Raw genomic sequence first — 15,281 nt, forward strand, 5'->3', positions numbered from 1 at the left:
CGCGAGCGCAGCCATGTTGCGACGAGGATAAGAGCGACGATAAAATTACGAACGAAGCTTTCGCTTAACGAGTACCCTGACGTGCAAGGGATTTGCAATTCTGAGAATCGTCACTCACGGGGGTGGGAGAGCCGACGATCGAGGCCTAGCGCACACGGTGCCACCGATTGGCCGTGTAATCGGCGTTTCACAGGGTGGTTAGCAGAGTGGGGACGATACCGACGCGATCCGCGAGCCGGGAACCGGTTGCCTTCGAGGAGGCACACAACCGTGGACACTGACGGATATGACATTTCTGAAGTTCGTGGCCATCTACGTTTCTCTTCTCGTTCGTTTTACCCGCAGCTCGTTCGTTGGCCGTGTGCGAGCGTGCGCGCTCTCCTCGCATCCTCGTCCCTTCGACGTCCTCCTTTTATTTCGATTCGATTTTTCTGCCGGTCTTGTTCCCTTATTATCTCGTTTTGCTCGTCTCCGGGCCACGTCAGTTTCTCTCTCTTTCTTCGGCTCTTACCGCTCGGTGGTTCTCCAGCGTTTCGCGTGCATTTCATTTTGCCCTCCCTGTCCGTCCGCCCGTCCAGAGGGAGGCTCTTCCTTCCACCCAGTGCGGCGCGACGGTTCGGTTCGTGCTTTTATTTCCTGTCGACCTTCTTGCCGCCCCTTTTTCCTTCGACCAGAGGGCCGCGCGCGGCTCCTCTTTCACGTCCCACGAGTCGTTCTCGCGTCATTCTCCAAAATTCTTTTTTATTATTTAATTTGTAGTTTACAATTTGTCCAGCTGGGCATTCGGTAAATTTTTCTAGCTTAATTGTTAAATAAAATGTGGATGGCTACCCCCAGCGGGATACCATCTTCGAGTCTGACTATTTTATTTCTTTAGGGAGATCAGTGGGCTGTTTTCTTTTTAGGCTTCGATTCTCCAAATTGAACGCTCTCTTGCAATCGAATTTCGTCCGATCGCGACGGTTAACAATCGAACGAGCACCTACCTTGGCGTTAATATTACTTTACCATCGTCCTAATTATTATCACGAATACTCGAACAAACGAATTCGTCCGTTGGAAACGGTGCTCCCCTTCTTTCTCTTTCCCGTGTTTCATCGAATGTCCAACTTTCCCAGACAGCTTTTCCTGATCAATTTGGAAACAACGCAGCTCGGTGGAACGAGCGGCAGCTACGCTTTTCTCCCTCGTTTAATAACCATTAGACCGACCAGGCCTCGGACGATTTTCAGGCGACTCCACCCCCTCGCGTCGGAGGCCGGCGGGCGCGAAGGTGAAAGGCTGGACGCGGCGAGGGTGTGAAAGATCTAGAGCAGATAGGGGCCTCTATATTGATGAGCTGGCTCTCCGCGTATTGATTGCACGCGGAGGGGCTCCGCCGGGGCCCGGAGCACCCTGCAGACCCCTTTTGCTACGCGCCAGCCCCGATAAGATCCGCCAGATAAGCCATGATTACACACCGCGTCAAGCCACCCCTCTTCCAACGTTTTTCTCTCCTTCCTGTGCCACCCCGCCACCGACTGTGTAAACAGTCTTCCGCCTTCATGGCTGCTTCGTTCTCCTTGCCGTCCAGATAACTCCCAGTTTTCCCTTATATTATTTTATTCGCACCAACAGTTACCATTACGTTGCATTTCCACGATCTTACGCAGGTTAACACTGGAAATACCACATTCCTACTTCATGTTGTATTTCTTTCCGCAATGATGCAATGATTTTCGCAACGACGATTAAAAGAATAATATAACCAATTTTATTTTGTCTTCTATATATTCAAACTGAAAATAATTTCGTATCGAGGCTACTTATACCAATACCAGTGAAAATGTAAAAGGGTGCTGCAATCTGTTTATCGAACCCCGATTAACCAGTTTCCTCGTTTTCTACAATTTGCCACACGTTTTTCAAATTTTTACCGCGTATCCTTCGATACGACGATATCAGTTATCAGGAAAATTCCGGATCGATCGCTAGATCGCCAGATGCTAACGCTAGAAATACCACGGCAGTCAAAACGACTGCTTCTGCAATTTTATAAATGTGTCAACTCTCGTTTAGGGATCATGGTCCCAGCTGGATTAACATGTGGTGGAATTGTAGAGGATTGATAAAACGGTGACGAGAACTTGCTGTTGCAACCCGTCAAATGTATTTGAAATAAATTACATAAATTATAAATAAATGTAGACGTTCGTTTATTTGTACTGGTCGGGGGAGAGTCGGAAAATTCGAATTCGTCTTTGTTCGACGGTTGCTCCGAAGCAAAGCAACATGATTTGAATTGTCCTGTGACTCATGTGCTACAAATAATACGAAAAATGTACTACATAACATGGAATTGCTTCTGTAAGAAAGTAAGAAATCAATAAATATAGAAATATTCTATTATTAGGTATTTTTTAAAGACCAGTCATTTTCACTGGTTTTGGTAGAAAGAGCTTCGTGTTAACTATCGGTAGTTCTATTTTTAGAGAGATGGTGCACGCGCACAGACGAGAAACTAAAGACGAAGAAACCGCATTTTGAAAACTGCCTGTCATGACAGAGTGGCTTTTATATCGTGGGTTTTCTAAAAAGTAGGGTTGAAATTCTGTTAAAGAAGTAGAAATTGAGTGATAAATTGATGGGAGAAATGGGCCAGCTGCGTTGCGTAATAGTCGTTCGAAAAGAAGTTTAGTTATCCGAAAAGTAGCTTTCGTTTTATAAGAAATAAATGCACGACATTTCTTGTTTTATATTATTTTATTGAATTACGTTTTATCCATTTTATTCTATTACTACAAAATGGATCATACACAAATCCGTAAAATAATATAAAATAAAAAATGTCGTGCATCTATTATTTCACTTATGAAACGAAAGGAACTTTTGGGACAACCTAGTACTTATTACTCGAGAATAAAGCTTCTTTAATTCGTTCGCCATTCGCGAATAACAAGTAGCTTGAATTTATTCGTTGTTTGAAATGTCCAACCAAATGGACGATCTATATATTGCCAAGGATATAGGTAAATATAATACATCAAAATTATTCGTCATTGTAAACAGTTTTAGAGGAGCAAACGCGTCGGTATCGAGCAGATCGGAGATTGTATCGGCACAAAACCCAACAGTAAGCAATTACCGCGATAGCCTCGATTGTCCACCTCCGATTCCAAAGATCTTCGAGCGTGAAACGAGAAACGATCGAATTATCGAGCTGCTTGCGATTACGAGAATTACGCGTACGCACGGATTCTTGCGGCGTTTTGTCGAAGCAAGACAGGCGAAAACGGTTACATTGTGCGGATGACAAAGGGCGAGACCGCCCTGTTTCTCTCGAGGACTCTCGAGACGAGGACGGCACAGAGACACCGAAGAAAAAGAGGAAAAACAGTTGCGTGGACATTTTATATTCGTGGACACGCGCTCGAGAGACGCATTGTGACGGGGGCACAAAGGGGGTGCAATTTCGACGACGCGTTTTCGCTCAAACAGCTTTCAATCGGTTTTCCATTAGAGCCCTCCCTTCCGCCTGCGTCCACAATGCCTGGATCGGGTCTGCTTTTCGTTCGGAGGTTAAGTGGCCGATGAATGGAAAGCGAGAAGGACGATTTCCAAACGAAATTCGACGCAACCTGACCCTGTGAAGAGCGTGCGACGATCATCGAGGACCTGACAAAAGATATACAATGTTTAACGTAGATTATAGATCATCGATCGCAACAAGGATCCCAGAATCTCTCGAGACCCAACGAGATTTAGTACGCTCGATGCCACGCGCGAATTCTTCTAAAAACGTTCGAGTCGCGCGAGTATCGTTGTTGGAAAGCGCGTGCATACCTCGAGGAGACAAAGTTGCTGAAAGAGTCGATAACGCGTAGCGTTTTTAACAAACCATCGAGCGTATATTTATTTATACACCGATGCTACAGAGTTGCATAGACCGGTGCTGTCACGTAAAATCCGTAACTGTCGAGACGACGCGACGAATCCCTTGGTTCTCGTTCGCCGATGGGGAAACAGGTGTAGCGGAGACGGTCTCCGATCCTTTTACGAGACTGTGATCCGGGCTCACAGGTAAGAACACGGGCTCGCATTTCCAATCCCCGGGACGAGGATTATGGGCGGCCGATTTCACGCGATCCCGGCTCGGTTTCTGGCTTCTTGATTCTGGAAGCTTCTCTCGATTCTCCTCCCACGAATCCCACGGCCGGAGAAAAGCTGCAAAGGAATCCCTCAGACCAATTCTGTCGTCGAAAGCTTCGCCCCCTGAGTCCACGGATTAACAGTTTATATCAACTTTTGGCTGCAAGCGGGCCAAATCGTTCGAACAAGTTGGGGGACAAGACAGTTTCGATAATAGAAATTCGCCAGACAGTTCCTACCGGGTTCTTCTAACAGATTCGAATATGTATCGTCGCTTAAGCGTTACGATTTCAATCGTTCCTTCTTCGACGCTCGAATTTATTTCGAATACGAGTAAATTACTCAGTTACTTGACACGGATCAGAGCCGCAGGCTAAGAAGACTACCCTCTAGATTTGAACATTAGATTCAGCTAGAACCAAGCATACGATGATAATCATTTATTATTCACGTTATAGTACTTACTATAATTTACTTATAATTCTTAGTGAGAATTCATTGTAAACTACTTCCAAATTAAAAGAAAAAGGAAAACAAACGAGTAAATGACTGCATGCATTAGTGTACTCGTTACAAGAACAAGCGTTTGTACCGCGGACATCAATTGATTACAATGACTACCAGACTATGGTAGCTCGCCATTAACACTAAGCTCACCAGGCTGTATCCTTAGCCAAAAATTGAGAAATCGATTAGTTTGACGAAATAAGAATTTTCGTAAAGTTGGAAGAAAACGAGAACTTTAAATTCAATTTTGAGACCGGTCATTGTGAGGCCTGGTAAGGTTAGCGTTAACCCTGCAAACGAAAAATCTGTTGCAGGATCGGTAAGTTTACGCAAGGATTATTGGTTCCTTTTTCTTTTTATTATTCAACTCGTACTTTACAATTTGTCCAGCTGGACGTTTGGTAAATTTTCTGACTTAATTGCTAAATAACACGTGGATGGCTACCATCTTCTAGTTTGACTAGTGAGGTGAATGGGGTGTTTTGTCTTTAGTCTTCTTTGTATGAGAGTTTATCGGTGCGTGCGTGTTCGATCCTGCCGATCCTCGAAAGCCGAGTCGACCGCGATCCTAGAAGCTCGAGATCGGGCTGGAAGACGGCGAACGACTCGGTTGGTTAATGCGTTACAGGTGTGATATCTGTGTGTTTTCTTTTCCAAAACTGTCGCTGCAGAGCGCGGCGAGGCGGGCGGGCACCAGCTGCGCCAACTGCAAGACCGCGACCACCACGCTGTGGCGGAGGAACCAGGCCGGGGAGCCAGTCTGCAACGCGTGCGGCCTCTACTACAAGCTGCACAACGTAAGTAATCGATCATACATTCCCTCCGTATCGACGTTTCCTCCGCTGGATCCCCAGCCGCGACCAACCAACCAACCAACCAACCAACCATCTTTCCATCGGATTCGACGGTTCAGTCTCGCGTCCGCCACGCCAAACGCCGGTGTATCCCTTTGTCAAACGTCTTTGGAACAAACGGTGCTTGGCTATTATACTTTATTTGCCGACAACTTCCGTTCGGAATCGGGGCGAGCGATCGAAAGCGGAAGATCCGTACCACTCGATACAATGTTTTCGAGAAGGGAGACATCGACAAAAGGGGCCCGGGTATTAAAACGACGGATACGAGATCCGACGAACGAGAGCGGCCCTTCGATAAACAGCGGAGGCAAAAGGTCGTTCTTTGGCCACCGTCGAAGCCACCGATCGTGAACCGGCCCGTGTAACGTAATATCGGATCGCTATTGTCGCGACCAGCCTCTCCAGAGTTCTATTGTCGACCCGTGGAACCTAATTCCTCGATCCTCTTTCTGCTGCGAGCCGCGGTGGCCGGATTTTCCTCGCATTCTCCGCCACTTTCCAATCTCGCGGCGCGTTACAGCTCCGACATTCCATCTCTTTTTAACTCGTGTCGCGCGCCAACCAGTTACTATACCGCGGATTTTTATTAATTGTTTGTTTATTTAACGGGCACAGGGCCTTGGGTGTCGCATACCAGCTTACGCGAGTCGAATCGTAAAAGAGCGAGCTCCAATCTTTTAAACTGAGATTTTCATGCAATCTTCATGAGTATAGTTAGAGTAGTGCAATTGAAATAGGCTCTTGCGTCATTTACTGAACGTTATACGTAGCACATGTATCAATGATCGCCGCGTACACGTCTATACGCAGAGCTTAACCTATGACCTGTTCTCGACAAATATTTTCGTCACGAAGAAATATTTCGTGTTACGTGGAGCCCTGTAACAAAATTAAACAAAACAGAGATTTCGTTAGGACTTAATTTTCTATTACATTTAACAGCCACACGTGCTCTGTGTTTTTACAAAGTCTTCAACGAGGTCGCAACAGCCAACTCGTTAAAAATTCGACAGTTCTCGCGACTCGCTTGCGCGCATCTCGCCGCACAAATCGCGTGTTTCTTCGCGTATTACGGTTTGCAGGAAGGAGCGTAGGAAGCCGCGTAGGCAGCTTGCAACGTGAATCTGGAGGGTGGTTTGCTTGTTTGCGAGAGACGCGAGAGAGCGGGTGGCCACTCGAGTCAGCCCTTCCGCTTACGCGACGCGACCCTCTGTTGTGGCAACAATTAGGGTGCTCGGCGGGTCGCCGGACGTGCGAAGAGTGTCGCCAGGATCCCCCTCGAGGCGGCGGCGGCGGCGGGGGTGGAGCGTGCTCAACGGCGTGTGACACAGGAAGCAGCGAGGAAGACAAAGGGAGGAGGGAAAAACGGACATCCTGCGCGCAGTTTTTCTCAGCAACTCGACGTATTTCACGCGGCTAGCGATCGCCCTGTGGAGACGTTCGGAAGAACGCGGCTTGGCGTCGACCTATTTAGATCGAACTGCGCGTCTGATCGCTCGTTCCAATCCGAGAGACAGCGGAGATAGTTTCTTCGCGAATCATCTCTTAGGTGTGCTATTTTCTCGCAACATGACGCGCAAAATATCCAAATAGAACACGAACAACCATCATTTTACTACAAACGCGCCGGCTCGTAACTTGGCGCTCATATTATAATCGTCGAAATATCTAATTCGCTTCGGGGAATTTTCTGTACGTTCAGTTGAAAGGAGGACGCGAAAGAACGTTGTATGTTCGAAAGGTAAAGTACACGTCGTGTAGCGGAGACGCGGACATTTCAATGAAGCGCCGAGTACTCGCTCGTACTTTCTTGGTTTTTGCGATCGACGTAGCAAATTGAAGCGGTTTTCAGGCTGTAAGCGATCGTACACTGCTCGTTTTTCTTCGCCTTGGCGGAGTTTTCGCGGCTCGGAGAGGGCAGGCCAAAAATAAGGCGCGTCTCTCGCGGGATCTCGATAAGGATTCGTTTGCGGCTCGCGCTAATTGGCCCGCGATGACACAACGGCTCCCACTGTCCGCCCCTTCTGCTGAAAGCAAATGGTCCGTTCGAATTTACGCGGCTTTTTTCCCTCCTCTGCCGACTTATCGGCCCATCTTCGCTTCAAATACGAACGCACAGCGAGCCTCTGAGTCCTGTTCGCGATTCCCGTCCCGAGTTATCCAGATTGCACGCAGTTGCAACGCGTACTTTTCGCTTCGTGCTTTGTACTTTCCACTGGAAATCGCCGGACCAGCGCTACAATCAAATCACCGACGGAGGAGAATCGCGTTTTCTCGCGACGTTTGTCCGACCGAATCGATAACGAAGACGAAGAGAAGGGTGAGGCAGTGGCAGGATAGCGACCGAGGCAGCAACGTACAGCAGCAGCAGCAACATCCTCGCGCTGGTTAATGCCGGGCATAAAGGCCAGGCCCAGACACGTTTCCTGGTAATCATTAATTAAGCGTAGGGCTCCCTTCCGCCCCGCCTAGCGACATGGGACGCCGTGCACGCTCCACCAAGGGGGGAATAAATTCGGCGACTCTCTCGGTGGATTCTTCCCTTCTTCTCGTGCGGCGTAAAACGTCGAGACGGAAACGCGCGAAACTCGTAGCTCCGTTTCCAAGCGACCTCGTCTTTCTTTCACTCGCGAAGAACCGAGTAAGCCGGAATAGGCGACTGTCTTCGGTGACGTTAAGCCGACACGTTACAGTCTCTCGCGCCGAATCTCGGTTGCCCGGTCCGGCCACTCCGTCGAACAATCGGACGGCGAGGATTAGTCCCGGGGTCCGTGCACTCGTCCAAGGTTCCCTGGATCGGTCGTCGACGATACAGAAAATTCGATGGAGCAACAACTACTCCGGTAGAATCGACGCGCGTACACGACGCAAGGGATCCCGGATCTCGGCTGGACGAAGGAAAGGAGAGCGGGTGAAAGGTGGAAGGAGACGAACGAGGAAGAAAAAAGAAAAAGGAAAGGAAAGAAGAAAAAGAGAGAGAGAGAGGAAAGAGAATCGATGGCTACCAAGTATGCGTAAGGAGGCTCGGGCGAGAGATCAATCATTTCGAGAGCAGCGTCTCCGGCAGTTTCTCTTGTACCTGCCACCAGAGGGTATACGGCTGTTGCCCGGGCTTGTCCCGAGATTCGAGATAGACACCGTTGCTCTGTGGCGCGAGTGGTAGAGGAAGAGAAAGGAGAGGGACGCGGAACGACAGATCTGGCGTCGTTAAGATAGAGCAGGCCGATAGCGCGGTCGCGGTGGCGCGCGCGCCATCCAGCCAGCCATCGAGCCACGGCTAGTCGAAAATACACGGATTATTCGTGCTCTCGGCGCCGAGCTACCGGCTGCTCGAAATATGGTAATCGCCGCTCGAAATCCTGGCCGGAGGGTCGCTGGGGTCGCCGGAGAAATTCCTCGAACGAGGACGATACTCGTCCCCCGGAAACCGCGTTCCACGATCGGCAAAGGAACCGGAGACTCGAGAATTAGACGCGCGAATCTTCGCCTCCTGCGCTCCGTACAATTTGCGAACGTTCGATTTCGCGGCGATTCGCACGCGTTTAAACGAGCCGCAGGATGTTTAACGTAACACGAATTACGTATACGCGTTAGATACAGCGCGGTCTTGAATTAAACCATTTAAGGAAGCAACGTTCATTGACGTAGGCGCACCCAGAATCGTGCGCGTTTTGTTAAAGCGTTTGAAATCTTGCACCGCGCAACATCCTTGCGAATTGATATTCCGATTACGATCTATCGCTGAAATTACGCCGCGTTGCTTTCCCGCCGTCGATCGCCTCTTCTGCTCCATGCTTCTCGTTACGAATTAGAAAGCGCGTCTTTTTCTCCAAAGATGCTCGCGACTGCTTTTTTTTATTTCTCCGCAGAAACCTCGTTACACGCGTTTCGACGCTCCGAACGTACAAACTGCAGCCACTCGCCGATTTTACGATCGACGCGTCGTTCGCATATCGTATCAACAGCTGGAAAGGAGGAAAACGTCGCGTCGATTGCGATCGCCGCGCGACTTTAACTTACTTTGTCCGAAATCGATTTCGTCGGTCGAGTACGCCAGCATATCGTGAGTTGCTGGAGGAAAGAGGTGGATGATATACGCGAGAGGAGAGGCCGCCTGAAATTTGAAATGGAAAAGCGACGGAAATAGCCGAGTCGGGGGATCGTAAACAGTGGGCCGCTGTCTTTTCCCGATACGTATCTCGATGTCAGGTTGAAGATAGGCGCGTGTGTGGCCCGAACGCCGCGATCGACCGATAACACCGGCAATTTTGGTCGTTTCCACGGCAGATCGACAAGGTTCTCACACTTCCTTTTCATTCGAAGCGCGGCTGCGGATAAATCACGCGGACGTTCGACGAACGCAACAGCGCATCGCGTCGCGCGGCTTTGTCCCCCCGAGGAAGTTGTAAAATCGCGCTACGGGGAGGAGGAACGGCGCAAAGGGCCGCCAATTGATATGCCCCCGACGAGCCGGCTACGAGACATTCCTCCGTGCCGCTTTCTGCGAACGTTTTAGCCGAGCTAGAGATCCGAGTCGCCTCCGCTCGCCTCCGTTCTCGTTTTCTACGCCACTTGCAAACTCCTCGCAGAGGACGAAACACTCGCGTCGCTTCCGAAAATCCGCACGTTCGTCGAGCAATTTTCAAAATTGTCGCCGGTCGCCCGTAAAGTAATAAGACGCCTCGGTTCTTAACTCTTCTAGTCGCATTCTTCATGGAACCTGTGATTAACCGATCCACGATCGATGCAAATTCGTAATAATACGATGGAAATTCTACCGGGTGAGCGAGAAATATTCCTACAACAATGTCAGGCTTTGGAAACTTCAAACTCTGTTTTCTCTGAAGATGTGGAACAGTTGAGAACTAGAGCGACGAAATGCATTCGAAAATGTTTTCTTTATTTCCAACTAACATCTTTCCATATACTCGCACGCCTTACACCAACACTTATCCCAATGTAAAACGAGTACATACGTATACGTAGATATCTCTGTCGCGAGTTTGCATAATTATCGTTGCACGCTGTCCTCTAAATTTAAATCATCGTTTCCTGCGAACCGTCCTGCCAGAAATTCTTTCAGTTTTACGAAAGGATGGCCCGTTTGATAGGTCGACGCGTTTGGAGTATAAAATCGTAGACACGTTTCTTGATGTTCAGGACGCTTGCTATCTCGCACACAGTCCTACCGTTCGTATCGAATGCTCGCAACCATCTTCTTACCGATGATTCATCGACAGCCTCGCAGCTATACCGCGAATTTTTATGCACATTCGTATTTTTATAAACCTAATTAAACAAACGGAGTCTAACTAGAAATTCATACATCCAGTGATTATTATATCGCTTGTTATATTTTTGCATTGAATTTCGACAATTTTAAATTTCCTATTTTAAATGTGTACACTGTTGCATTCGACGGCGAATTTCTTTGCACGGCAGTTTTTAACGTTTCAAAAGCGCGTGAAAGACCTTTGAAAAGAAACCATCTTCTATAAGCACGTTCCATCGTCTCGTAGAAGAAAATTCGTCAACTATACTTGAACGCGGTCAATTCCGGACTGAGATTATGTAAATCGAAAATAACAGGACGCTTGGTTCCCGAGAGAAATAAATAAAACTCTTGGCCATAGATCATAGATCATAGATTACAGAAGAGATCGTACACAAGGTCAATTCTTAACTAAACACGCGCATATCCTGTTTTCTTGAAAATGAATAAAAGCAAGCAATTTTACTATCCGCTTTTCCACGTCTCCGCTAACACCTAGTTGTTATCATCGTTATCAGACTGCGCATAGAAGATTTGAAAAAGCGGAGTTGCACCAAATGCGCATAATATTGTTTGGGGCTTTTTACCATATTTTACCAAGGTTCTACTTTCTCGATTATATTCCTCAGAATATGACTTTGCATGAAAATTCGTTTTTTTTTTTTTTTATTTTATTTTGGTTATTTTACAATTTGTCCTTGTGGATATTTGGTAAAGTGTTATATCTTGTTGGTGAAGAAAAAAAAATATAAATAAAAAATAAATATAGCATGTGGGCGGCTACCCCCAGCGGGGTGCCAGCTTCGTTTTTTCTAAGTTATATCTTTTATGGCATGAAAATTCGTGACAAAGTTTTGAAAGCAAAGTCTCGAAAGACAAAAACGTGTCGCTCCATCTACTTTTGCACGTAGTTTTTCGCCAGTGTTCTGGCTTGTACGATCGCTTCATCGACACCTCGCGTAACTTGTACGTTGGACCATTAGAAACTTGGAGTTTTGGAAATGCATAAAACTTGTGGAGCGCCTGTTTCGACAGCTGTTCGTTAATTCATGAGTAGCAGACCTCGTATTCGAGGAACGAGCGGGGAATCGGTGTTAGAGAGTGGAGAAGGAAATTCGACCGTAGGTAGGCTCGTCTCCGATCTTTCATTCATTGACCCCACCCGGCGCAGGTTCGCGGCGCGATTTCGTATGCGATCGGTGTGCGGTTGCATCGTGTGTGACCACATCAATCTGCATTCGAATCTCCGCGGATGGGGCCGTCTCTCTCCCTCCGGTTCGCTCCTCTCTCCGTCTCTGTCTTTCTCTCTCCCTTTCTCTTTCCCTCTCTTTTGTTTGCACCTCGCGCTCGGTTTCGTCGCTCGGTTCCTATTAAAGCCGCTCGTATTGTATTCAAATCGGTTCGAGCTTTCTTTCGTGTCTGCCTGCCGTTCTTGCTACTTTTGCTCGCTCATTAAGCTTCATCCGTCGATCCGCTAAAATACTGCGTTTTCGAGCCTCCCTCGACTCTCGACCTTCGATCCTCCGCTCTCGCCATCCTTCCATTCGTTCGTCTCTCGTCCACGAACGTTATCTCTTTCCACTCATATTCGTGACACACGCGGATGCATATTTATACGAAAGTGAAGCGCGTCGAAACTTCGCCTCTTCGTAAACGACGACTCTGCGAAATCTATCACGAAGTACACATTTGGCGTAAGCTCGCCGTCGAATAACGAGGAATAAAGTAAAATCCGCTAGAATCCTCGGATAATGGCAGCGTGATCCTCGCTAGCGAGTAACATGGTGGTCGCGTGTGACAGTGTGACTGGAATCGGCGACGAGAGTCAGAGATCGTTGGCGATTGCGTTTAGCTGGTGGATAATTTCAAGGCGTCCCGGACAAAGCATCTCGATCGTCGATTCGTCGATGTAACCGATCGATCGAAAAAGCTGGTCGCAGAGACGGCAGATTTTCGCGTCGCAGGACCAATTATGCGTGCGTGTGTGCGCGCGGATGCTCGCGGTGCGCGTGCAATGCTTAAGTACGAAATAACTAGGTATGCAAGTGTGGTGTGCCGCATGGTTGCGGCGGCGGCCGCGGCGGAGGAGGAAATGCACGGGCGGCGGGCGGAGGGGCAGGCGGCAGGGGTGGAGGAGGAGGCGGAGGCGCGCTTTGTAGTTGCCGCGACGTGACGCAACTGCCAACTTAAGGAAAAGGTTCCTGGTATTGCGGGATGCGCGAACGAGCCTCCGGAGGTGGCGGTCGTGGCATCATCCTCCCTCGTCCTCCGCCTGCCCAGCCCCTCTCGCCTTCTCTCTTTGTCTCTCCGTCGCGTCGTTCTCTCGATCGCTCGTCGCCTCTCCTTCCCTCCGACACCCAAGCCAACGTCCAGACGGTCAACGACTCTTTTCGGAATTACGCGATTGCTCGAATTTGCCGAATTACGCCCGATCCCATTAGAGTCTCGGCACGCTGCGTTGCTTCCCCGTGACCCTTCGGCCGCACCGAGCCACCAGCGCATCCTTCGCGACTAGAGTTCTAGCCCTTTCGTTACGGTGGTTTCTGCTCGCCAACACTCTGCCACCGCGTGTACGTATATGCGGCACATTCCACGTGCTGTTACATTCGACGAGCGTTCAACGTTATCGGCCGACCATAGCCAACTATAGCGACGTTAGCAACTTGCTACATAGCGAGCGTGAGAAGTGACTATAGCATTCGGTGACCATAGCCGCAGTTGGCAACAAAAGGATTAGACGAAAGTTACGGTTGGTCGATCTGCCTCTGAACTGTTCTCAACGCGTAGAGAAAACTGAGTTGCGCGTTTGCGAAGTTTGACGTTGTTGCACGCAGCTGGGAATATTCGCCGCTTCCTATATGAGCTGCTAATCCGCTAATTGCAAACAGCAGTGTTTCCCTGGCGAGACTCGCATGGGAATTGGCGGGTAGTGACCGGCACGCGAATCTCTTAATTACGGCTTGAAGAACGATTGATCGAGCCCGCTCCCTTCTCTCTCCTTGTCTACGCGTATCAGAGGGCTGATTTATTTCCATTTCATGTCACTTGCACATCGGTTGCCCTGGTTGGTGAGAAGCCGCGTTAGATTAAAGCCGATCGACTCAACGAATTGTTGGCTACGACTCTTGCAGGTGAATCGGCCGCTGACGATGAAGAAGGAGGGCATTCAGACGAGGAACAGGAAGCTATCGTCGAAGAGCAAAAAGAAGAAGGCCGGCGGCTGCCTGGGACTTGGCGGCGTCATGGGCGATATGATCAAGGCCAGTGGTCACCTCGATCTCGACAACAAGCCCTTCCATTCTGGCTTCGGCTCACCTATGAGTAAGTACTGCACGCTCTATTCTTAAACTCTCCGACAGATTTTCTTTACCTTGTCCACGCGATGCTTTCAATTTCATCGGTGAATTTTAGTTTTGCCGGTTACGCTGAAGCGCCACTCGGATCTTCCGCCGACTACTTTCCCAATTTCTTCTTCTCATACCGAATGCGCGTTTGTCCCCATACTTGGCAATTATTATTTTACAAATTCACGTTAATCGTAGGCAAAACCATTGGGTTGTCCGAAAAGTTTCTTCCCTTTTATTAAGAAATAATAGATGCGCAACGTTTCTTGTTTCGTATTGCTTTATTGAATTACGTGTGATCCATTTTGACAGCGTTTGGCTCATTAGGTTTCATGTTTGCGCAAAGTTACATTGTTTTATGAGACATGTTTGTAGAGGAAAGACACTTTTGAAACAACCTGATACAATTTAACCGTCGACAAACTTATGCATTATCCACTTTGTTCTATTTAAAATACAGACCACAATGTTTGGCAGATTAGGTTTAATGTTTGCGCAAAGCTACATTGTTTTATGAGACGTGTTTGTAAAGAAGACACTTTTGAGACAACCTGATACAATTTAACCGTCGACAAACTTATGTATGATCCACTTTCTTCCATTTAAAGATAAAGACCACAGCGTTTAGGTGATTAGCTTTCATGTTTGCGCAAAGCTACATTGTTTTATGAGACGTGTTTGTAAAGAAGACACTTTTGAGACAACCTGATACAATTTAACCGTCGACAAACTTATGCATTATCCACTTTGTTCCATTTAAAATACAGACCACAATGTTTGGCAGATTAGGTTTAATGTTTGCGCAAAGCTACATTGTTTTATGAGACGTGTTTGTAAAGAAGACACTTTTGAGACAACCTGATATAATTTAACCGTCGACAAACTTATGCATGATCCACTTTGTTCTATTTAAAGATAAAGACCACAAGGTTTGTCTGATTAGTTTTCATGTTTGCGCAAAGCTACATTGTTGTATGAGGCGTGTTTGTAAAGGAAAGACACTTTTGAGACAACCTGATGCAACTTGATAAACTTAGTTCCAATGACTCGATTGAGAGTTCTCGTAGCTTTAACTTGCCGCAAGATATCGTACTATAGTAATGAACTATGGTTTCTGTATTTTGATTGTACATTTATAACTCGCGTAGCTCGCACCGGATCCGGTTGGCGACC

At 47.9% G+C, this 15,281-nt stretch overlaps 1 protein-coding gene across 4 annotated transcripts in view; it reads left to right on the top strand.

The window, feature by feature from the left end:
- LOC132914896 (GATA-binding factor C-like) overlaps positions 1-15,281 on the top strand; it is an 86,807-nt gene that overhangs the window by 61,939 nt on the left and 9,587 nt on the right. For 2 of the 4 annotated variants that reach the window (XM_060974397.1, XM_060974401.1), the window contains 2 exons: positions 5,295-5,432; positions 13,896-14,085. In XM_060974397.1, the coding sequence (XP_060830380.1) occupies positions 5,295-5,432; positions 13,896-14,085 (328 nt within the window). The remainder of the gene's footprint in view (positions 1-5,294; positions 5,433-13,895; positions 14,086-15,281) is intronic. The other 2 variants (XM_060974398.1, XM_060974400.1) reach the window with 2 other exon arrangements.

The sequence above is a fragment of the Bombus pascuorum genome, chromosome 15 (genome assembly GCF_905332965.1).
Source record: "Bombus pascuorum chromosome 15, iyBomPasc1.1, whole genome shotgun sequence".
Taxonomy (NCBI): Eukaryota; Metazoa; Arthropoda; class Insecta; order Hymenoptera; family Apidae; genus Bombus; species Bombus pascuorum.